Source organism: Cyprinus carpio, chromosome B12 (genome assembly GCF_018340385.1).
Source record: "Cyprinus carpio isolate SPL01 chromosome B12, ASM1834038v1, whole genome shotgun sequence".
Taxonomy (NCBI): domain Eukaryota; kingdom Metazoa; phylum Chordata; class Actinopteri; order Cypriniformes; family Cyprinidae; genus Cyprinus; species Cyprinus carpio.
This window is the reverse complement of record NC_056608.1, coordinates 14852938-14876400: the sequence shown is the minus strand read 5'-3', so window position 1 is coordinate 14876400 and position 23463 is coordinate 14852938. Positions and strand designations below refer to the sequence as shown.

At 36.8% G+C, this 23463-nt stretch overlaps 2 protein-coding genes across 2 annotated transcripts; both read left to right on the top strand.

Annotated features, from left to right (window-relative positions):
- The first annotated feature begins 867 nt into the window (after positions 1-867).
- hexdc (hexosaminidase (glycosyl hydrolase family 20, catalytic domain) containing) lies at positions 868-4947 on the top strand. The gene is made up of 12 exons (XM_019113678.2): positions 868-1307; positions 1383-1498; positions 1584-1671; positions 1784-1948; positions 2086-2269; positions 2967-3038; positions 3129-3327; positions 3412-3494; positions 3606-3678; positions 3807-3905; positions 3994-4083; positions 4546-4947. The coding sequence occupies exons 1-12, from the start codon at positions 1224-1226 to the stop codon at positions 4724-4726; spliced, it is 1434 nt and encodes a 477-aa protein (XP_018969223.2). The 5' UTR covers positions 868-1223; the 3' UTR covers positions 4727-4947.
- A 504-nt stretch (positions 4948-5451) lies between these two features.
- Positions 5452-23014, top strand: kctd2 (potassium channel tetramerization domain containing 2). The gene is made up of 6 exons (XM_042735559.1): positions 5452-6076; positions 15232-15340; positions 16112-16203; positions 16783-16878; positions 17227-17352; positions 19684-23014. The coding sequence occupies exons 1-6, from the start codon at positions 5726-5728 to the stop codon at positions 19711-19713; spliced, it is 804 nt and encodes a 267-aa protein (XP_042591493.1). The 5' UTR covers positions 5452-5725; the 3' UTR covers positions 19714-23014.
- The last annotated feature ends 449 nt before the right edge of the window (positions 23015-23463 follow it).

Sequence of the window (23463 nt, the reverse complement as noted above, 5' to 3'; positions counted from 1 at the left end):
ATACACACACACAAAACAAACATGCCAGATTAATAAATGAAATGTGCCCAGATCACAGGCAATTTAACAATTTCCTTTTCCTTTTATTATTTATTTAGGGGTTCATTAGTCATCTAAAGACAGAAAAATATTATTATTATTATTATTAGTTTGGCTGTTTCTACTCTATTGCTGACATTCCACAAGCAATTATGACGACACACATTGTGACATTTAAGCAGTTTATAATTATTATTGCATGTCTGAAATGTAAGTAACCTTAGAGTTGTTTACAGGTTATGAATCACCCCTTCCATGATTAAAAGAACTTACATATTTTAACCACTATGCTGTTACCAATAAAATTTTTGAATGTCAATATTACCAGTACTGTACATTAAAACATTGTCCACTAGAGAGTGACATTTGCTACGTTTACTCCGTTCAAATTCTGTTGCAAATTCTGTTCCAGAATCTTAAATAAAAATGCTCTCACAGTGTAAATAAAGATACTATAAAACTAAATTTCACAGTTACTTTAACATTTAACTTCTTTAATTTTCGAATAAAAATATAGACTAATAAAATTCGAATCATTATTCATTTAAACTTTATTATACGCTGACTTTCTTATATATCAGTATTGATTTTGTTAAAGACCACCTTTACATTTAATTTTGATTAGCGAGATTAAAAATATCAAGATTAAAAAAAATAATAATAATAATTTACGCTTTTATTCTAAAATATCATGCTTGCAGAGAACCACGGTTTACAACTTCCGGTCCTGAGCGGACATACAGGCGCTTGTAGTCCTACATCTGCATGGCTGTTGGTTAAAAAATGCACAAAAAACTACAATGCCCGTCGTGCTTCTCAGAAGAACTTTGTCATGTTGTTGGGCCTGTGCGTGACAGTGCAAAGGAGGCGGTAATGCACCTATTTACGTTGGTTGCCAGCCGCCGTTAAAAACCAAGAAGAAGCAGAAGAAACTAATTGCAAACGATTGTAAACAGAGGTTCTATCTCATGCTTAGCTTCGTTGAGTTGAATGTACATATTTGTAAAGGAACAAGGTTGATTAAGAAATGCATGAAAGGAGAACGTCTTCCAGTTACAGTATCAGCACTTATTAAATGACAAAATACATACAGTCCCAGTTGTTGATTCCGTGATTTAAATATGAGGTATGAGTTAAAATATCTTTAAAACGCTACTAGATTTTTTAATTGAACAGTACCTGATATGGACCAGTCATTGCGCAGTTGCAAAAAGTTTGTGCATTTGGACCTGAAAGGGGCACCTCCTAGAATTGGCTACTTAATTGAGGTATAACTTCTTTTACTCTTTTTTTGACTGTTTAAATAAAACTTTAAGGAATAAACCACAATTATTTTTCTACAGCTGATCCAGCTATTTGCTGATCTTGGAGCCAATGGCTTGCTCATCGAATATGAGGATATGTTTCCCTATGAAGGAGAGCTGAAAGTTCTTCAATCTACAACTCAGCCTCCATACAGGTGAGTATATATTTTCAAAATAAGTTTTTTTTTCTCTCTCTCTCTCTGAAAATGTGACTGATAAAAATAGCTATTATCCAAACAGGCGTGAGGAGATTGTGTCTATCCAGGATGCTGCCAGTAGCAGAGGGCTGGAGATCATTCCCCTGGTTCAGACATTTGGACATTTGGAAGTAACTATGAAGCCTGATGAATGATGAAGTCATTTACCGAGAGGAAGAATTATTTATCCATTTAAATTCTGCATATTCAAACTCTTTACTATTTTAAAATGTTCTCAATCAGTTTGTCCTGAAGCATGAGGTGTTTAGAGATCTGCGGGAGGTGGACTACTGTCTGGGCACACTGAACCCACACCATGATGCAGGAGTTAGGCTGGTGCAAGAGATGCTACAACAAGTCATGAAGCTCCACCCTAAAAGTACCAGCCTGCACATCGGAGCCGATGAGGTACAGCCCATCATGTGTGGCTACAATATAATAATTCCTACAAGTGAACTGTTGCCTGTTCAAAGATGTTTAAGCTTAGGGTGCTAGTTTTATATTGGTCTGTTGATCAAAAAACTTTTTTTTTTTTTTTATAATAGGTGTATATGCTCGGTCATGGAGATAAGTCCAAACATTGGTTAGATGTTCCAGGTCGGAGCGTTCACCAGCTGTTCCTCAGTCATGTCATTAAGGTGGCAAAGGGTGTTCAGGAGAGCACGCCCAACCTTAATTTGATCATGTGGGATGATATGCTCAGGTCCATGACCCCTGAGACCATTAAAGGTGAGCAGTTAACACATTTATCACCCATTTTGGAAAATTATCATGATTTTGTTGCATTAAAGAGAAAAGTGAAGTGACGTGGCCAAGAATGGTGACCCATATTCGGAACTAGTGCTCTGCATTTATCCCATGAAAAGTGCACACACACACAGCAGTAAACACGCACACGGAGCAGTGGGCTGCCATTTTTTGCTGCAGCGCCTGGGGAGGAGTTGGGGTTTCGGTTCCTTGCTCAAGGGCACCTCAGTCGTGGTATTGAAGGTGGGAGAGAGCGCTGTGGAGGTGTGTTTGGAACTTAAAATTAAAAAAATTCAAATTTAAAAATTAAGGGGTTGTTCACTCAGGATGCACTCTATAAATGGTCGGGGTGTCATGTGGCATGTTTCAATATTTATTTCTCGTCAGACACCAGACACTTCCCTTTAGTTGCTTTTTACATGCTTATGATACTTTCACCTCCTTCCCCTTGAAACATTAAAGGTCAACACCTCTATCTTCACTGAGCAAAAATATCTTAAATGTTCCACATCCTCCACATTGACTCAACATGAAATGAAATGAATTACCAAATCAAGCTAAAGTCTATGCCAAAAGAATTATACTGCATTTTCTAATTCATAGCTATCACTTTTATACTGTATATAAATTTTGCATTATATTAATAACAATTTCTATCCAATTTATGGTTTTATTTTAGAGAGTGGTCTTGTTGGATTAGTGCAACCAATGTTGTGGGATTACAACCCTACTCTAGATGTGGAGAACACTGGTAAATTGGGTCAAAACACACTTTACTGTTAAATGTTGTGAGCTATTTGATCATGAAAATGCTTGATTAATTTTACATTTACGTTTCCAGTCATGCTTATGGAACGATATAAGTCCGCGGGTATATCACAGCAGTGGGTCGCCAGCTCTTTTAAAGGCTCGACCACTGTGCACACCTGTGTGACCAGCACTCAGAGACATCTGGACAACCATTTACAATGGCTCAAAGTAGCATCCAGCCTGTCAGCTGGCATTAAGCTACAGGGAATTGCTCTAACTGGATGGCAAAGGTTAGATGGCATCTTGACTATCACTAGAATCACTTACTGGCCAAGACAACTAACTACATGTATGTTTCTCTGTTTCCTCTTAAGATATGACCACTTGTCTGTTTTGTGTGAGCTGATGCCGGTGGGTTTGCCCTCTCTGGGGTCCTGTTTGCAAACTCTTCTGCATGGTGAGTCACTTTCATTTTCACTCATTTATATTTCTTTTTTGGTGGTAAATTGATCGCAGTATATCAATATTAAGAATGCTTAACTCACTATAGCTGTTCACTGTGATTCAGGTGGCTTTACTGAAGAGGCTCAAAAGAAGGTGGTTGAGATACTTGGGACTGTGGATGTAGAAGACATAGAGAGGTATCGTATATTCATATTCATGCCTAAAAAGATATAAAGCATGTGTAAGTGTAACACTAAGAAACCTCAAGGGTTACTTTAAAATAGACTCATTTATAGAATTTTCTGTGTCCCAAATTGTCTTCCAGGACGTCTTCCTCCTTTGCTGGGGCAAAACTAGCTGAACTCATAGTGAAGCTGACGTCTTCGATGGAGTCTGCAGAACTGAGACATTTTCAGAACAATATGTGAGTTGAGGGCCTCTGAAGTTTTAAGGTGGTTGTGAAGTTAAGGCTAACTTCTCACCAAACATTTGTATTCATTCTTGCATAACAGGTTTCTGAGGGGCTGGTTCACACCCTACCACAGGCAGAAAAAGACAATTAACCCACTTATTGCACAACAGATTAAAACACAAGCAAAAAAGTAAGTTTCTCAATATGTATACTTATATTTACACTACTTTCCAAAAGTTTGTGATTGCTCAGATTGTTTCATGTTTTTGAAAGAAGTCTCTCGTGCTCACCAAGGCTGTATTTATTTGATCAAATATACTGTAAAAACAGTAATATTGTGAAATATTATTACTTTGATATAATTTTAAATAAATGTTTTACTATATTAAAAAATTTAATTTATATCTGTGATGCAAATTTGAATTTTCTGCACTCATTACTTTAGTCTTTAGTGTCTTTTGAGACTACAGAAATCATTCTAATATGATGATTTGCTACCCAGGAAATATTTCTGCTTCTTACCAATGTTGAAATCAGTTGTGCTGCTTTATATTTTTGTGGAAACTGTGATACACCCTGTGTCTTATTCATGTGAATTTTTAACAAGGTCTTTATGATATATCCATAGTTTTCCTCTCAATTCCTCCAACAGTATTCTTGATGCCGTGGAGAGCCAAGTGCAAGAGGTGAGAGGAGAGATGCGTCTGCTGTACTCAGATTCTACAGTTCAGGAATGGGTGGACCAGCACATCACTCCAGTGCTGGAGCCTCTGCACAACCTACAGAGAGACATTGAAACTGTTTTAAATGAAATGGGACTTTGTACCGAATAAGTTTCTTTTGAAAACTTTCTTTGATTCCATTCAAGCTAGACTTTACTTGCAGTACAATGTAAAACTGAATGAAACAACTGAGAAAGCTTGTGTTTGTGAATCACTGTTTTATTATTTTAGTAAAAAAAAAAGAAAGATTTTTTTGTTTGTATTATAAAGGTAATGAAATAAAATTATTGTAATATTTATTTATTTTAAAATGATTAAATCTCTCATTCTGACTTTCTGTGCTTAATAAACCATTTTAAATTGAAAGTTTTTATTCTTTGTTGAATTAATCCATCCAAATTCTAAAGTGTTTTTAGAATTATTGCTTTATTACTATAGTATTTATTAATATTTTAAATTAGTTTCCAATTTATTTATTTTTGTTAGTAATTTATGTGCTTTTGTCGTTTTTAATATATATATATATATATATATAAACATATATACACACCCACTGAATAGAGCAAATATGCTCTAATTGGCCTAATTTTATTTATTTCGTTTAGTTAACAATGCAGCATTTTCCATTCATTCATTTGCAGTTATTGAAGTTTAATTTAAAGTCTAATATTTATATTTTACTTAATTTCAGCTTTATTTCAGTTACCGGAAATTATGTTCATTGCTTATTTTATAATATAATAATAATAATAATACCCACATTATCCTTGAAATAAAAAAATCTTTAAAATCCCCCAAATATTATTGTCCAGACTTTTATTTTGTCACATATGGATTTACTTGACCGGGAAGTGATACGTTGAGTCTCACCCATAATATTTGTAGCTTGCATGGGTCGTTTGTATAAACAAAACGGGTCGGTGTAGCGTTTTTTGGGAATTGTAAGCTATGTCGCCTCGCTTGCGCGTTACTAACACACCGCAACGTTTGTGCCGTCGGTTTCAGCGCGTGTAAACCCGGCCTGTTTAGCGTAACAGCGCCGTGCGGAGCGCTAAATAAAGGCATTTAGTGTCTGATCAAGACGGAACTGACTGTTTGTGCTGCAAAAATATGGCAGAGTTGCACGTTGAGCCCAACGCGAATGGCATCATCGAGCAGACCGAGCATTGTGAAATCAGAGGCTCCGTGACCGTGAGACTCCCCTCGCCTACACTGGTGATTCCGCCCCGGAGCGGCTTGTCCAGTCCAGGGGTCTCCGGCTCCAGAGCAGTGTTCGGGTTCCCTATGAAGAGCAACCCCACTTCCCCATCACCAGAAGCCACAGAGAAACCAGGATCTCGGTGGGTTCGGCTCAATGTCGGGGGAACCTACTTTGTTACAACCAAACAGACCCTGTGCAGGGATCCTAAATCGTTTCTGTATCGATTATGTCAGGAAGATCCAGATCTGGATTCGGATAAGGTAAGGCTCGGTTTACACCAGTAAAGCATGCATCACGCCATATATAAATCAGTCATTTTTAATGTGTATAAAACATTAACATTATAATGCATACATTTACTTTTACTTTTAGTCTTTTAGCAGACGCTTTTATCCAAAGCAAATGAGGACAATGGAAGCAATCAAAATCAACAAAAGAGCAATGATATGCAAGTGATATAACAAGTCAAAGTTAGCTAAGCTAAATGCAGTACACGTGGCAAGTTTTTTTTTAAAAATTATATAATAAATAAAACGAAAGAAAAAGAATAGAGCAAGCTAGTGTTAGAGGCCTATTTTGCTTTTGTTAATTGTATAATAAATAAAAAGAAAACAAATAGAATGCAAAAAGATTAGAAGCATTTTACAGAAAACAAGCAGTTAGTAAATAAATAGAGTGCAAGTCTAAAATAAGTTTATATATATATATATATATATATATATATATATATATATATATATATATATATATATATATATATATATATAAGAATAGAATTAGAATAGAGAGTGCTAGAGTTAGAGGGTCAAATAAAGATGGAAGAGATGTGTTTTTAGCCGATTCTTCAGCCGAGATGGCTGCTCGGATTGAGTTGGGCAGGTCATTCCACCAGGAGGGAACATTTCATTTAAAAGTCCATGTGTGAAAGCGATTTTGTGCCTCTTTGAGATGGCACAATACTGCGTCGTTCACTTGCAGAACGCAAGCTAGAGGGCACATAAGTCTGAAGTAATGTGAAGGTAAGGGGGTGCAGAGCTAGTGGTGGTTTTGTAGGCAAACATTACTGCCTTGAATTTTATGTGTTATGTCCTCTGATGTATGGTTCTTTTTAATGTGTTTCTGTGTTCTGGTGTTTTGTTTGTTGTCTCTGCTTTTTTTTTATCATTAAATCCAATTCTTTAAGTTTAACTGCCATCGCAGGGTCAAAACTTTCTATTGAGTCTGCGTTAGGAAAAACTTCAGGCACAAAACTCATTGCGCCCTCAGGTTCTCCCACGAATTCCACTGAAGACATTGATAAAATTCCCTCTTCCACTAATTTCTTAAACAAAATATCTTTTATGGCCCTCTTTGTCTCCTCCCTCAGTACAATAATATTAAAAAACTTAGCAATTAACAATAAATCTTTTTTTCTACAATTTTCAAAAACTTCTAAAGATGGAGAAAGGGTAAAGGATATGAAATCAAATTCCATTCCCCTCTACCTCTCCACCTAAAGCGAATACCACACAAAACAGACCAGGAGAAGCAAAAAGAATTGGACCTACCTTCGAGGAGCGCTGTCCTTTTTCAATAGAACGTTAGCCCCCAATTGTTAACCCTCCAACCAAAACGAAACAAATACACAATTTTGAATCCCGGACGAGCCCCCAATTGTTACGTTTCTAAATTAGTCTCGGGGACAACATAGAAATGAACAATAAAATGAAAGGAGGGGAGATGTATCCGTCTCCAGACCCAGAATCAATACACAACACCATTTTGTTGCTCAAAAATGGTAGCCATAAAGCAATCTTTTATTTAACAGACAAAAAGAAAACAAATAAATTGTAAGCAGTAAAAGTGTAGGCCAAATTACCTCAGGAAATGGGAGGCCAAAAATAACAAACAAAACAATGTGTTAACTAGTGCTGTCAAATGATTAATCACGATTAATTGCATCCAAAATAAAAGTATTTGTTTACATAATATATGTGTGTGTACTGTGATTATTTATTATGTATATAGATATAAATAAATATCTTTTGACAGCACTAGTAGGGGTGGACGATATGGAAAAAATATATCACGGTTTATTTTAGAAATATCACGATTTTATCACGATTCTTTGTCATGTTGATTTTACTATTTTGCAAGTTGTCTGAGCATTACAGCCAAACTAATTTCCCTATTATAAAGACAAAGGCTTTCAAGGTAACAAAAAATAAAATAATGGCAGATATTTATGCCAAAGAGGGCGAAGATAAAAATCTTATGAAAGAATGACAAAGATACACATTGCAACTACACATAATATACAAATAAAACAAACAGTGCTTTATTTTCAGGTACAATAGGTGTATTTAGCAGGAGCATTCAAGAAATTGAATGAACAAATATAAAAATAAAACACTATATAAACTGATTCCTAAATCAACTGCATTAAATTTCTTCAGTCAAGAGCAGCGAGTGATTTTTCTCTGTTTTGTTGTTTTATTAACGTTAAAGGAATAGTTCACCCAAAAATAAAAATTCTGTCAGCTGTCTGTCAATTCTGTCATAGTGTTTTATTTTTATATCACAATTTACTCGTTTAAAAGTTGTTTTAAACCTGAATGAGTTTCTTTCTTTCTCTGAACATTAATGCTATTTTGAGGAATGTGGAAAACCAAACAGTTGCTGGTCCACAATGACTTCCATAGTATTTTTTGCTACTATAAAATTCAATGTGGACCAGTAACTGTTTGGTTACACACATTCTTCAAAATATCTTCTTCTGTGTTCAGCACAAGAAAGAAATTAATACAGGTTTGGGACAACGTGACAGTGAGTAAATATTTGACAAATGAAATTTTGGGGTGATCTATCCCTTTAATGACAGCCGCATGTTTAATAGTCCTACTGTCCCTTTAAGACCTGCACACATCTAATATACAGGCACGTATAAGATTTTCTCTCAACTGTTTACTTTAACTTTAGACATAACCAACTGCATCTACATGTAAACCTTGTGTGTTTTGACAGTATTAGCGCAAAAGAACTTAGTTCAATAATCAGGTGCTGTTTGACAGGCTTTAGCACGCGCTTCGGGTGTATGCAGCACTCAGAAAAAGCACAGGTCAGACCAGCGCACGAATGAAACATTTAAAAGCACATGCAAATAATGAGAGCGTAACTCCTGTAAGAGTAACTCTACCGCTGAGTCAACACTGATGTGACTACATGTGGTGTTGTACAGTATATGATGGAGGCGCCAGAACTGCAGCTGATAGAATGTGCACTGTAGCACGATACTACGATATTTTTGTACTACGAAAATTTTTGTCATCCACAATCAAAAATCGTCATATCGCACACCCCTAAGCACAAGTGTTAACTAATTTAAGAAGAAACTAACTTACTTTATAAAAGAAAAAGCCCCCCTCCCCAAAAAAAACTATCCACTACCCTTCTCCCTGTCTAACCACCAAAACAGGAGAAAAGGTTTAGATAAAAAGCAAGGGACAGCCCACTCCTTACAAATACCTTCACAAGTATATTCACATTGTATATTTACATTGTTTGTCTGACTGTCGCCCAAGTTACACAGCAACTGGGTCTGGGAATGAAGACACAAAGGAAAACATCAAACAAAACTAATTGTCTCCCCTCTCCCTCCTCTTCCGCTTATATATTGACGCTAATCAGCAGCCTGGAAATCTGCAGCAGGAGTCTGCGATCTGCACAGACAACAAGAAATAAAAAAGCAGAGACAACAAACAACACCAGAACACAGAAACACATTAAAAAGAACCATACTTCACAGGAAATAACACATTCAAGCAGCTATTGGTAGCCAGTGCAAATTGATAAACGGTTCATTAAAAATTAATCTTGCTGCCGCGGTCTGAATTAATTGTAAAGGTTTGATAGAACTGGCTGGAAGACCTGCCAATAGAGCATTGCAGTAGTCCAGCTTGGACAGAACAATAGCTTGAACAAGGAGTTGTGAAGCATGTTCTGAAAGAAAGGGCCTGATCTGCAGGACCGGGCAGTTTGAGCAATGTGGTCTGAGAAAGTCAGCTGTTCATCAATCACAACTCCAAGGTTTATGGCTGTTTTTAAAGGTGTTATGGTTGATGTGCCTTACTGGATAGTGAAATTGTGATGAAATGAAGGGTTTGATGGAACCACAAGCAGTTCTGTCTTGGCAAGGTTGAGTTGAAGGTGATGGTCCTTCATCCAGTAAGAAATGTCTGTTAGACAAGCTGAGATGTGAGCAGCTATCGTTGGATAATCAGGATGGAATGAGAGGTAGAGTTGAGTGTCATCAGTATAGCAGTGATATGAAAAGCCTTGATTCTGAATGACAGAACATCGTGATTCCATGTAGACACAAGAGAAGTGGTCCAAAAACTGAGCCCTGAGGCACCCCAGTAGTTAGATGTTGAGACTTGGACACCTCACCCTTTCCAAGATACCTTGAAGGACCTATCTGAGAGGTGAGACTCAAACCACTGGAATGCAGTTCCTGAGATGCCCTTTGCCAATAGGGTTGACAGGAGGATCTGGATGTAAAACCAACCAACAGAACCGGACAGATCCACCAAGAGAAGTATTGAAGATTTGGAATCTGCTCTTGTCAGTCTTAGGACTTCAACTACTGAGAGCAAGGCAGTCTCGGTTGAATGTCCACTTCTGAAACCAGACCGGTTGCTGTCGAGGAGGTTGTTCTGTGTGAGAAAGGCAGAGACTTGGTTGAACACACATAATTCAAGTGTTTTTGCAATGAAAGGAAGAAGGGAAACCATTCTGTAGTTTTCTAAAAGAGATGGTTTAAGGGTGGGTTTCTTAAGTAGTGGGGTTATACGAGCCTGTCTAAATGCTGAGGGAAAAACACCAGTGTGAAGGGATGTGTTGATGTGAGTGAATGCAGGTACAACTGCAGGAGAAATGGCTTAATGGAGATGAGGTGGTATAGGATCAAGCGGACAAGCAGTAGGATGATTAGAAAGGATGAGTTTGGAGACTTCTGCCTCAGAGAGTGAAAGTATCAGTAGCACTGTTAGCATCAAGAGATCATAACTGTTTAGGAGGAGGAAGCGAAGATGATGTATGTGTTGTGTCAGGAATAGGGATGCCAATTTTCGATTATTTCAATTTTTGATCATTGTTTAAATTAACGATCAATTACTCGATTAATCGTTAACCTTAATACTGCAAAATGCATCTATTGCAGTGGGACATAGTCACCGGCATGACAGGATATGCAGTGCCACTCAAAACGCAGGCTTCCTCACCTGAATTAAAGGGGTTTTTAGTGTAAATAAAAGTAGAGATGCACTGATACAATGCTGGTATCAGGCCCGATACTGAGCTCCTGTACTCATACTCATTAAAATGCCATGATAACAAACGCCGATACTACACAGCAAGTGATAAGTGCCATATTCAGACAAAGAAACACAGACAACAGAACAGCTACAACTACTCGATAAACAACTACAAAATGGATTTTAAAATGGTGGGTAATAGTGACTGAATCTATTTAAAAGGAGCTGTTAATACCTACAGAAGGTAAAGGAATACATTTCCAATCATTAGAGATAAGCAGACCAGTACCTCCACCTCTTCCAGTCAGACGGGGAGTGTGGGAAAATGAGAAATTATAGGAGAGGGCTGCAGATGTAGCAGTGTCTTGTGGTTTGACCCACATCTCTGTCAGGGCCATTAGGTTTAGTCTTGAATGACTAGTAATAGATGTAATGAAATCTGCTTTGTTTACTGCAGATTAACAATTCCAGAGACCAACAGAAAAAGAAAGTAGTGTATTAGCAGACATAGGCGAAGTGCACAGGATGATGCGTGGTTTGCGAGTGGTAGTAATAGTAGGGATATGGAAACACATAGTAAGAGTTGGTCATAAAAACTGAAACAGAAGTGAAACAAGGTGTAGAAAAGAAGATGAGTCAAATGCAATACTTATGTCCCTTGCCGGTGTCCCTGCATGGTGCAGTCATGGTCTTTACACTCTTCAGTCTTCACATGAGGGCTGCTGCGACTGCTGCCATGGTATACTAACCTTTTTTAAATCCGTTTGACAAAACGGAAATTGAATTCAGCTGAACACACTTTACTATTTATCAGAAAAAAGATTCAAGATTTTTTTCAAGATTTATATTTGTCACATACACTATTATATAGAGCATATATAACCAGCAGTGAAATGTGAGGGCTAAGCAAGCGCACAACACTGAAAAGGTATGCGATACAGTACGAGACCAAACTCAACTTCAGCACGTCTCAACACATTAAACAAAACAAGCATTTCCTAGCAACGACAACTGCGCTAAATGCTAGTGAGACAAGAAATAAATACACTTATGGTTTGCTTTTAACTTCCGCTGATTGAATGCTTCTCTCAAAGAGTTTTTTTTTACACTGTCTTTTGCTAGCGCTTGAACACACATTTTTTTATCACAACAAAGGGCTAAGCAAGTGCACGACACTGATAAGGGGCCCGTTCTTCATATATCACTAACTCAGTTAGCTGAATTTGATTGTTGATGATTTGGCATTATCTTGGATTGGTTGGTTCTTCAAATCTCATCCTGGAGTTGCTGTCATGGGGAAGTTGTGGCCTAACAGTTAGAGTGTTGGACTTGCAATCCAAGGGTTACCACCAACTGCTCCCCGGCGCCGCAGCATAAATGGCTGCCCACTGCTCCGGGTGTGTGCCAATGTGTATGTGTTCACTGCTGTGTGTGCGCACTTTGGATGGGTTAAATGCAGAGCGCGAATTCTGAGTATGGGTCACCATACTTGGATGTATGTCACGTCACTTCACTTCAACAGATCTGTAAACTTAAACCTGCTCGGGAGCAGGATTATTTCATGTAAACAGGATTAGATTGCATCTTTTTAAAATACTTAAAATCTGTTCCAGCCACTGTTACTTTATTACAAGAGTACCCTACTGATCCAGGGACAGTAATTTAAAATAATTACAATTTAAAAATGAATTTGAAAATAATATAATAATGTTGTGTAGTCTATAATGATATAGACACAGCCAGTTTTACTCATTGAAAGATTTATTTTTGATAAAATAATTACTTAATAATTGTTTTGGCGTCTTACACACATGCTGTACAGATAAATGAGTTGTGCATTCATTTGAGTGATGACAGATATTATGGGAGTGGCTTGACGGAGCGCAGGAGATGCCGATAACTTGACCTTGACCCTTAAGAAACAAATCCGCTTTAAAGATAAAATTAAATGAATTGCTAATTACAACATTAAAATAAAAATGTAAAGCCTGTACAAGTACTAGAAATCATGAATATAAATATTTGGGAATCATGTACAAAAATTACAAATAAATTAAAAACACATTTCATTTATCTATTATAACATTTATGTAGTTTTGTTCGCTTGGCTGTTTTTCTGTCAGGTGTCTTTTTAATTAGGCTATGATATCATTACATTGCAGTCTTGCCGCCAGCCGATTGCTGATTGTAGTTTCGAGTGTCGCTACATCTGCCCTTTTTGGGGAACACGAGAACACAGTCATCTTAGACAACTTAATCCAGATAATTTTAATCAAATACACAAATTCGTTTGAAGAACCAAATTAGCCAGAGATCAGTTATCACGATTAGAAGATCTGGCATCTTTCAAATCATCTCCGATGTATTAAATGATGTATGAAGAACGGGACCAAGGTATGTGATATAGTACAAGACCAGACGCAACTTTAGCATATCTCAACACACCTTGCTGAAAAAAAACAGCATATGCTGGTTAGGTATGTTTTGATGCTGGTTTATACTGGTCCTTTTGCTGGTTTATGCTGGTTTATGCTGGTCCTTTGCCAGCACATGACCAGCATAAACCAGCAAAGGACCAGCATAAACCAGAAAAAGGACCAGCAAAACCAGCTAAGGACCAGCATAAACCAGCAAAAGGACCAGCATAAACCAGCAAAAGGACCAGCATAAACCAGCAAAAGGACCAGCATAAACCAGCAAAAGGACCAGCATAAACCAGCAAAAGGACCAGCATAAACCAGCAAAAGGACCAGTATAAACCAGCATCAAAACATACCTAACCAGCATATGCTGTTTTTTTTCAGCAGGACAAACAAACAAGCAAAACTAAACTAGAATTTCCTAGCAATGACAACTGAACTAAACACTAGTGAGACAAGAAATAAATACACTTACAATCTGCCTTTAACTTCCGCTGATAGACTGCTTCCCTCAAAGAGTATTTCTTTACACTGTCTTTTGCTGGCGCTTGAACATACTTTACTGTTTATCACAACAAAGGGCTAAGCAAGCACACAGGATTGTATGCGTGTTATTTGTATTGCACGTGTGAGGTCCAGTTTAATCCCGTATAAAAGAAATACAATCTGGTTTAAAGGAATATTTTATCCAAAAATGAAATGCATGTCATTATTTACACACTGTCAAGTCATTCCAAACCTGTGTGACATTCTTTATTACGTGGAACATAAAAGGAGATATTCCAAAGAGTGTTGTTAACCAAACAATTTTGTTTGCCATTGCCTTTCATTGTATGGGCAAAACACTGACACATTTCTCAAAATATCATCTTTAATGTTCCACAGAAGACAATAAGTGGATGATTAAATGATAACAGAATTTTAAATTTGGGTGAACTAATGTAGATGGGTTTCTGTAGCTGGTTTCTAGATGGTCTATTTTGTTATTATCTGCTGCAGGCTGGTCGTTATCTGGTTAACCAGTTACCTTTCAATCCATTAACCACCAAGATGACCATCTGGTAGCTGATTTGTTGCTTTACCAATATGTTCTACTTGGTTGGACCAGCCAGTGACCAGCTAATGTCCATTTTAGACCAGCTAGAAAGAAGTTAAAATGAACCTCCTTGGCTACCTTTGCTTTTGATAAATTGGTTTCTGTTCCAAGATTGGTATATTAGCTTTTATCAGTTGGATCTATAAACTAGATTTAATGTTCTAAAACACAGCTACAAGCCTGAACTGTATTTTATAGCAGGGTAAGTGCTATTTACAGTTCTGTAGAGGATTTCCTCTCCAAAGTGTTAATTTATGTAAAAATAGCAACCACAGTTTGAAGTTTCAAAATCACCAGAGCAGCTCATTTGAAAATGCTGTTGTTGCTGCACTAATTTACTAAAATCATTCAGTGTACTTCTGAAGACTGAATGGACTCACTAACTGGGTTCTTTAAATTCTCACTCACTCGATAATCAGGCATTACTTTACCTGCTGCTTGAGTGACGTTCACATGACTTTAATTGAATCAGTGGTTTGTCAAGGGGATTTCACAAATGATTCAGCAATATAACTGCAGTGACCACAACAGTGATGATGAAGTTAAATGAAAATTAAATTGCAATTGCAACAAGCAGTGTTCACACTGTTGGTTGTCTTTTCTCACAGGATGAGACAGGAGCATATTTGATTGACAGGGATCCCACATATTTCGGACCCATCTTGAACTACTTGAGGCATGGGAAGTTGATCATCAACAAGAACCTTGCTGAGGAGGGTGAGATGATCTGGGCATGCTGCCCTCAAAAACTTTTACAGTAATGACCTAGTTTCATTTAGAAACATCATTTTTGACCTCAGTGTACTCGTGTAAGAGATAATTAAGAGATAATTTCCTTCAGGACTTGTGAGATCTTGAAAGGCTTACAGTCTGTGTCTAAAAATTGTGTGGTTTTGTGTGTGTGTGTGTGTGTGTGTGTGTGTGTGTGTGTGTGCAATAAAAGTTATTTGTTAAAATGTGTGTGTGTGTGTGTGTGTGTGTGTGTGTCAGTGCTCCAAATTGTGATGATGGCAATTATTGTGTGATGTGTTTTTTTATTATTATTAATCAGTTTGGTCCTATAGTAGTGTATAATTCCTAATAATCATCTTTTATTGGCATGGGTGTAGCGTTAAAAGGCTAGTTCTGGCATCTTTTACTCACCTCATGTTCCAAACCTTTTTTTTTTGTTCTGTTATACACAAAATAAAATATTTTGAAAAATGTCAGTGTTTTTCTGTCCATACAGTGAAAGTCAGTGGAATCCAATGTTGTTGGACCCCAGTGATTTTATTGTATGGACAAACACAGTTGAAAAGTTCTTCAAATTATCTTATTTTGTGTACCATAGCAGAAAAAGGTCATACAGGTTTGGAACAAAGTGAGGGTTAGTAAATGCTGACTGAATTTTCATTAATGTGTAAACTATGTTTTTAAGACTATGGATATTTTTTTATTATAAAGCAGTAACCACATGATAGATTTTCACTGATTTTCTGACCACTGCAGGTGTTCTAGAGGAAGCAGAGTTTTACAACATTGCGTCACTTGTGAGGCTGGTGAAGGAGAGAATACGAGACAATGAAAACAGAACGTCTCAGGTATGTGGGAAAACAACAGAATACTTTGTGGGCATGTTTTTTGGAACACAGCTATGCAATCTGTCAGCAGATTTGCTAGAATTACTTGGATTGCTCAAAGGAGGTATTTCATTGTCTATCTTCAAGCACTCTGTCTAAAAGTTCATCAAAATCAGCATGTTCCTCATTCGAGAACTGTTTGTGAACAGCAAACCTTCTTTGAATCAACATTTAAGATGTATCGCAACCTTCAGTGTAGACAAACACAGACTTCTAGACATGATTTGAGAATCACCCTCATGTCCTCATGTATGACTTTATTTCTTCGGTAGAGTGCAAAAGATGTTTTGAAGAAAGTGCATGCTCCTCTTTTGCATACAATGGAAATGTATGCTTGCGTTGTATAGAAAAAAGTACATTCTGTTCAATATCTATATTGTCATAAAGTCATAAAAATTAAGAACATTAAGGCGAGTAAATAAAGAAATTAATTTTTTGGCCAAACTATTCTATTAAAGGATGTTTCCAAAACCTGTGGAGCTTCATACAGACTTAAAATTCTGTTTTAGCCCTTAATTCTGAATATTACTGTTTTTACAGGGCCCTGTGAAGCATGTGTATCGTGTATTACAATGTCAAGAAGAGGAGCTCACTCAGATGGTTTCCACTATGTCAGATGGATGGAAGTTTGAACAGGTAGGTATTGTTTTCTCTTCACTTCCCAAACATGTGGTGCTGTTGACTAGTATAGGTGTAGATCCTTGGAGTATTATAGCAGTATTTTATTGTAGCATCTTTTAACTATGACATACAGAAGATCTCTAGATAGCCACTTTATCTTAACAGGTTGTTTCTTTCATTACACATGATCTTACACAGTCATGTCCCTCCATTTTTTTTGTGAAGTTTACAATTGTACCGATTGTAGATGTTTTTGAAAAACAGAATATGTCTACACATTTCTTTGGGACTTACGTAAGCCACTGTTTTTGTTCCTTATCTGTTTGCTATGGTACAAACTTGACTCAACTTGTCTATCTCAAGCTCATAAGTATCGGCTCCTCCTATAACTATGGCAACGAGGACCAGGCCGAATTCCTGTGCGTTGTTTCCCGGGAGCTCAACAACTCAACTAACGGGATTGTTATCGAGCCCACCGAGAAGGCTAAGGTACAATGAACAGTTTTTCATATTTCCTTATTTAGTATAATTTCTTTAAAAACTTTGATAACAAATTACCTAATAATAATTCATTTTATTTAATCACCTCACAAGCAAGCACAGATAAAAAATAAAATACAAATCACTTCACAAGACAAAAACACTCTGCATATACAGATAAAGTGCAGTAAAGACTCAATGAAACATTATTAAAAAGCCTGTATAAAAAGATATGTCTTAAGACGCATTTTAAAAGTCAGCAGGCAGTCGCTGTTGTGAATATCGGGGGAAGGGAGTTCCATAGGCAGGGGGTAGCATAGCCAAAAGATCTGGCACCCATGGTAGATAGTTGAATATGAGGTACCACAAGAGAAATTGAACATGAGGATCTGAGAGCACGTGAAGGGAAGTAAACATGAAGAAATTGAGTAAGGTATCAGGGTGCAAGATTATAAAGTGCCTTTTATGTAAGTAGAAAGATCTTGAATTCAACTCGATACTTTACTGGAAGCCAGTGCAATTGCTGAAGAACTGGAGAAATGTGCTCAGTAGAGGGTGTTCTAGAAAGAACACAAGCTGCAGAATTCTGAACCAACTGGAGCTTAACCAGCAAATTATATATAACACCAGTGAGAAGGGCATTACAGTGGTCTATACATAAAGTGACTAGTGCATGAACAAGAACTGCTGTATTATTGGTTGAGAGAAAGGGACAGATCTGGTTAATATTACGCAAGTGGAAGTATGCAGTCTGTGTGATATTATTAATTTGAGTTTCAAAAGATAGTGTGCTATCCATGATAACACCCAAACTTTTAACCTGAGAGGAAGGACAGATTGCATTATTGTCAATGAACAAGGAAAAACAATTAGATTTAGACTAAACAGATCTAGTGTCAACAAGTAGGGCCTCAGTTTTGTTGCAATTTAACTTCAGGAAGTTAGCTGAAAGCCAATCTTTAATTCCAGCTAAACAGCTGGACAAAGATGGTGGAGGAAAAGAACCAGTGAGTTTGGCAGACAGGTAAAGTTGGGTGTCATCTGCATAACAATAAAAATGAATACCATGTTTCCTCAAAATGTAACCAAGAGGGAGTATATAAATAATGAAAAGATGCAGGCCCAAAACAGAACCCTGGGGAACTCCAGTGGTGACTGTAGATGTTCTTGATCTGAAAACTTTTAATTGAATACGCTGAGTGCGTCCAGAAAGATACGGCCTAAACCAAGACGGAGGAATGCCAGAAATCCCAATCTCACTATCTAACCCACTTACTACTATTACTAATTATAATTATCATTGTTTTATAGCCATATTGATATATAGTCTCAAAATTTTGGCCAAAATATGCATCCCTATAAACAAACACATGTTATTTTTTTTTATGCCATTTTAAAAACTTTTATTCGAAAACACAATTGGATTTCCCCCAAATCGTTAGTAATAATAATAATAATAAAAAATATAATAGTAATAATTATTATTATTATTTTAATAGCCATATTAATATATAATCTCACTGATGCTTTAGAAAGAAAAATGATGCATTAAGAACCAGGGAGTAAAAAAAACATTTGAGAAGAATGGAGATGTGTATATTTTCCTTATTTTGCCTAAATATCATATTTCTTTTAATGTAGTACTGCCCTTCAAAGGCTACAGAAGATAGGTACATGTTTCCCAGAAGACAAAATAAGTAAACTTTCCCCTGATTTTCAAATTCATAAAGTTTTCAACCCACAACTCTTAATGCTTTATTTTTCCTTCTGGAGCATCAGTGAGCGTTTGGACCTTCTGTAATAGTTGCATATAAGTCCCTCATTTCTCCTCAGTGTGAAAATATAATAAAACACACTTTTTAATAAAGTATATGGGTTATTTTGCTTAACTACGCTAGCATTCAGGAACCGCGGATGAGACTGAGCTGCTCTGGGTTAAAGGCGAGAGGAAATGCCATGCCATCACCCCGGTGCTCAAATTTCTCGGCCAAATTTCTCTATCGTGATAGTACGATATGTTGGATCCTGAAACTGCTCCCCACCTGTGTCACATCCCTATAGCACAAAATATTGCATACAAAAAATGCAAACTCCCGAATTACCTCATAATTATAAAATCAATATAAATTCAATGGTTATTTTCTCTTTACTACACACACACACTGTATTTATATAATTTTTTTATTTAAAAAATGAAATCACACACACACACTGTATTTATATAATTTTTTTATTTAAAAAATGAAAGAGGATATAAATTTTCCTTAACTGCTATAGCAGACTGATGAGAAAATATTTTAAATGGTAGAGCTCATCATTATCCTCATGTTTCTTCCACAGATTCTTCAGGAGAGGGGGTCCAGGATGTGAGGAACCTGGTGCCTGAGCCCACACAGATGTCCCATCCCTCACTTCTTTTCTTCAGATCCTCCTCCACCATACAGCTGACACCAAGTTCATCAGCCCACCACCCCCACCTCACCCTCCCCTCCTCCCTTGTGCCTTTCCACTGTGGGGGTTTCAGTCCCCCTCCTCCCTGCAGTGCTGCAACATTAACCGATCAGCACCACCACTAACTATCAGCCCTATTACTGACTTATCAAAAATGTGTCCAAGGTTAAACCTCAGACCATTACATTTGATGCAAGACTGCTCAGAGAGAGGATTACAGAGAAGGAGTCATCATTCATCGTAATGCTTATTTATGCAGACTTCATCATCATCATCATCATCATCCTCTGCATATCCCGGTCAGTATCATCATAATCTTTACAGCTGCTGTTTTAAGGGGTGTTCAGTTGCTCCTGTTGGTTCGGCTGTGTTCACATGACCATAATCTCCTCAGGACTTCCAAATGGCGTGCAAGATAGACAGTCAATACAGCTTCTCATAACAGCCACATGAACTTACACTGTAAATCATTAGCATCATTTCAGCATTCATTTCCCATTGCCTGGTCAGACAGAGAGCACAGCAGATGGCGCAACTGATGAAACGAAGACAGCGGCTTTTGAACATGCAGTATTTTGTCTTCTATGGGGCATGCTTCTTTTGTTAACTACCCATTTACCCATCTGGAAAGGACCAGAGGAGAAGGGAGAACTCATACTGCCAATTGTCCGGTCAGATGCCACAAATCCCTTGTCCATCGCTGTGAAGATGTCTGACATTATCAATTTGCTCCGGTTGACTTTTGTCATCTTGGATTTTTATTTTATTTTTTTGCCTTGTCGCTGTGGATATTTCAAAACAGGAAATTAAAAAAATGACAAAATATGTGGTTTTAGGGCATGTGAGGATTATGTATATTCAAAACATATGTATTATGAAGAGGCCGAACGGAAGTCATGTAATTGTTGATATCTGTACCATAGTGGTCGTTTTTTGTGTTTATCAAGATGAGTTTCTCTATTTGATTGGGGAAGGTTCTGAATCGACCCCTAATGTACTTTTTTTTAAAAGCCTGGTTGCCGAGATGAAATTGTTTGGTTGTGTTTTTCCTTTAAACACTTTGTTGATGACTGGAAGAAAAAAAAAAAACAGGAGACTTTTTGTATAGATGTATCAGGCCTACATAGTCCAGGTGGTTCAGGAGACCTTTGTTGTTGAACAAAGTGCCCACAAGTTTTGAGTCAGGGCAAAACTGCATTAGTGGCTCTTTGTTGCATTTTTTTGACACCAGATCTAACTCTTCTCATAACATTTTGGCTATTTAACTGTTTAACTCGTTTTTGTTTAAAGTCTGATCACGTCAGTGGAATGTTTTTGAATGTAAAGGGCTCTGTTTATTATGGAACGCTTTTGCCATTTCATTTTAATTTCATAATCTAATATCATTTCAGGTAAATCATTTTATATTTGCTTCATTTTAACATTGAAGCTCCGTCTTTGAAACTGGTTGCCCACTCCTGTTTAGCAGCAGATAAACTTGATCTCCTGTTTTATCTCCTGTATTTAGTTTTTCAATATTTACATTGTGGTTTCTCTACATCACAAATTGTCAGTATTTTAATGGTATCCAGGCTGTATTTTGGTTATTTGGTTCTTATCCATCGATGAAATATTGTTGAATCTAGGGGTCAGTCTAAGATGGCATCATGTACGTGGACTCATTTTACCTCTTTAAACTCATGTCCTTTGGTTTATCATATCAAGGAGGAAAAGTACTTGAGTCTGTGAGCTACTTTGTGGTTGTTGGCTTTCCATTTCTTCCGTTGTGTTAATGTTTTCCCCCTCCTAGAGAGAGTTTATTTGTTTAGCCCCAATTATTAGTCATTGAAGCCCCTATAACAGGATCTCAGCTCTCTCATGGGATCCTATTGTACATTTCCATTGTTCAAATTGGTTTAAGATCTAATTTCAAAGAAGAATCCTGGATTCAAATCTAGGTGGCGCTGTTTAAGTCTCTCTCCGTCCCAGTTGTTTGTCTAGTGTTGTGCCTTTGACTTGTCGTGCCCTACATGTCTTAGATTACTCTTCTTTAAATACAGAAATGGTGTTTATTTCATGCCTGTTTTGACTAAATCAGTTCTGTTCCTTGACTCAGATACTGACTGTGCCTGTTTCCCCTGAGTTTTTTATTGTTCTTGTTTCAGTGGTTCATCTGTATTTAGCTTTTCCATTCTTGCCCCATGCACTTTTCATTTGGCACCTACCTGCTTTTTAATGTTCTCACTGTGTGGATTTTGTTCTATTTTTAAAGTTAAACCCCATGTGAGGCATAAGAAAATGTCATGAGCAGTCTCAAGTTTTATTTAGGAAACTTAGGAATATAGATGTCACATTGACTGCTAATGCTTTAAGCACTTGAGATTGTGAGACTTCTGTGTCTCTTTTTTCCTTAGTAATCTACTATTCTTCTTTAGGTTTTGTGCCCCATATTGTTTAAGATCAAACAAAAAGATATATAGATACAGATATTTTCTTTGTGAAAAAAGATATATGCTATTTTGAAAAACAGGAGGTTGGCGTTTTGGAACGGCAACTTGGAAGCATGCAATGTGTCGGGTATATAATGTTATATGCTGGGATGTTGTCATATTGTGAAGGTGAATTGGTGCATGGACAGTTGACAGATGGTATTAAAAATATTTCATAAGTGGAACTTTAAAGAAAAATATGACCCTATTTTAACTGTTCTGTACAGAAATCGATAAAATCAAACACAGTACTACTGGAAAAAGTTGCTTGCTGAGGCTAAATATGCTTATGCAACACACCATGTATCTGATAAAAACATAGCTTTCAACCAATGTTTTTCAGCTGGCCACAATTGCAGACCTCTGTTATAACTTATCCAGATAAAGTTAAAAACAAGGTCCATGTTTAACATAAGAGTCGTTTTTTGCTGCCATAATAGTTAGTCTACAAAACCTGCATGCTTTAATATACAGTACACACACATTTTAACATGCTAAAAATCTGCTCTTTCATCAGATGTTTTGGGTGTATTGCATTGTCAACAGTATTGATGTAAAGTGTCAAATATGTCACTAGGTTGATGAGTTTGTGGAGCTAAGTGTTCTTGAAATGGGTAGTCTTGATCAGAATGTCCTTTTCATTTGTTTTCTTTTCATTTTTAAAGTTTGTCTTCTGACGCAGTTTCTTGCAGTGTACAGATTGCAAAATGATAATGTATGATTTTTATCATAAAATGTGTTTGTGTTTCAGACTTGTGGCGTGCTTATTTTTTTTACAATGTTTTACGTTAGAATCTTCTTTGTATGTATTCTGTTTAAAAAATGTAAAACCATTAAAAAAAAAAACATTTTGACATTAAAATAAATTGAGACTACGCTCACAATGGTAATTTCTGGACTGCTAAATATTTAAGAGCCTTATTCAATTACATTTTTATTATTAACTATTGAAATTTTTGGTTATTTGCCATGTTAGGAAACCATAATTTTACAATTCACTGATATCTCAAGACCGTGGGAATTATGAAAATAATACCATTTGAACTGAAGGTATACTTCACCCATAAACCTAAATTCGACCAAACCCATATGACTTTCTTTCTTCCATGAAATAGAAAAGAGGTTGGGCAGAATAACAGTCTCAGTGACCATTCACTCTCTTTTTCCCCCCAAAACAATGAAAGTGAATGGAGACATTCTG

Coding starts and splice junctions, on each gene's coding strand:
- hexdc (XM_019113678.2), top strand. CDS start 1,224: ATGGACCAGTCATTGCGCAGTTGCAAAAAGTTTGTGCATTTGGACCTG. Junction 1,672..1,783: donor AGACATTTGGACATTTGGAA/GTAACTATGAAG, acceptor GTTCTCAATCAG/TTTGTCCTGAAGCATGAGGT. Junction 4,084..4,545: donor ATTAAAACACAAGCAAAAAA/GTAAGTTTCTCA, acceptor TTCCTCCAACAG/TATTCTTGATGCCGTGGAGA.
- kctd2 (XM_042735559.1), top strand. CDS start 5,726: ATGGCAGAGTTGCACGTTGAGCCCAACGCGAATGGCATCATCGAGCAG. Junction 15,341..16,111: donor CAAGAACCTTGCTGAGGAGG/GTGAGATGATCT, acceptor TGACCACTGCAG/GTGTTCTAGAGGAAGCAGAG. Junction 16,879..17,226: donor ATGGATGGAAGTTTGAACAG/GTAGGTATTGTT, acceptor GTCTATCTCAAG/CTCATAAGTATCGGCTCCTC.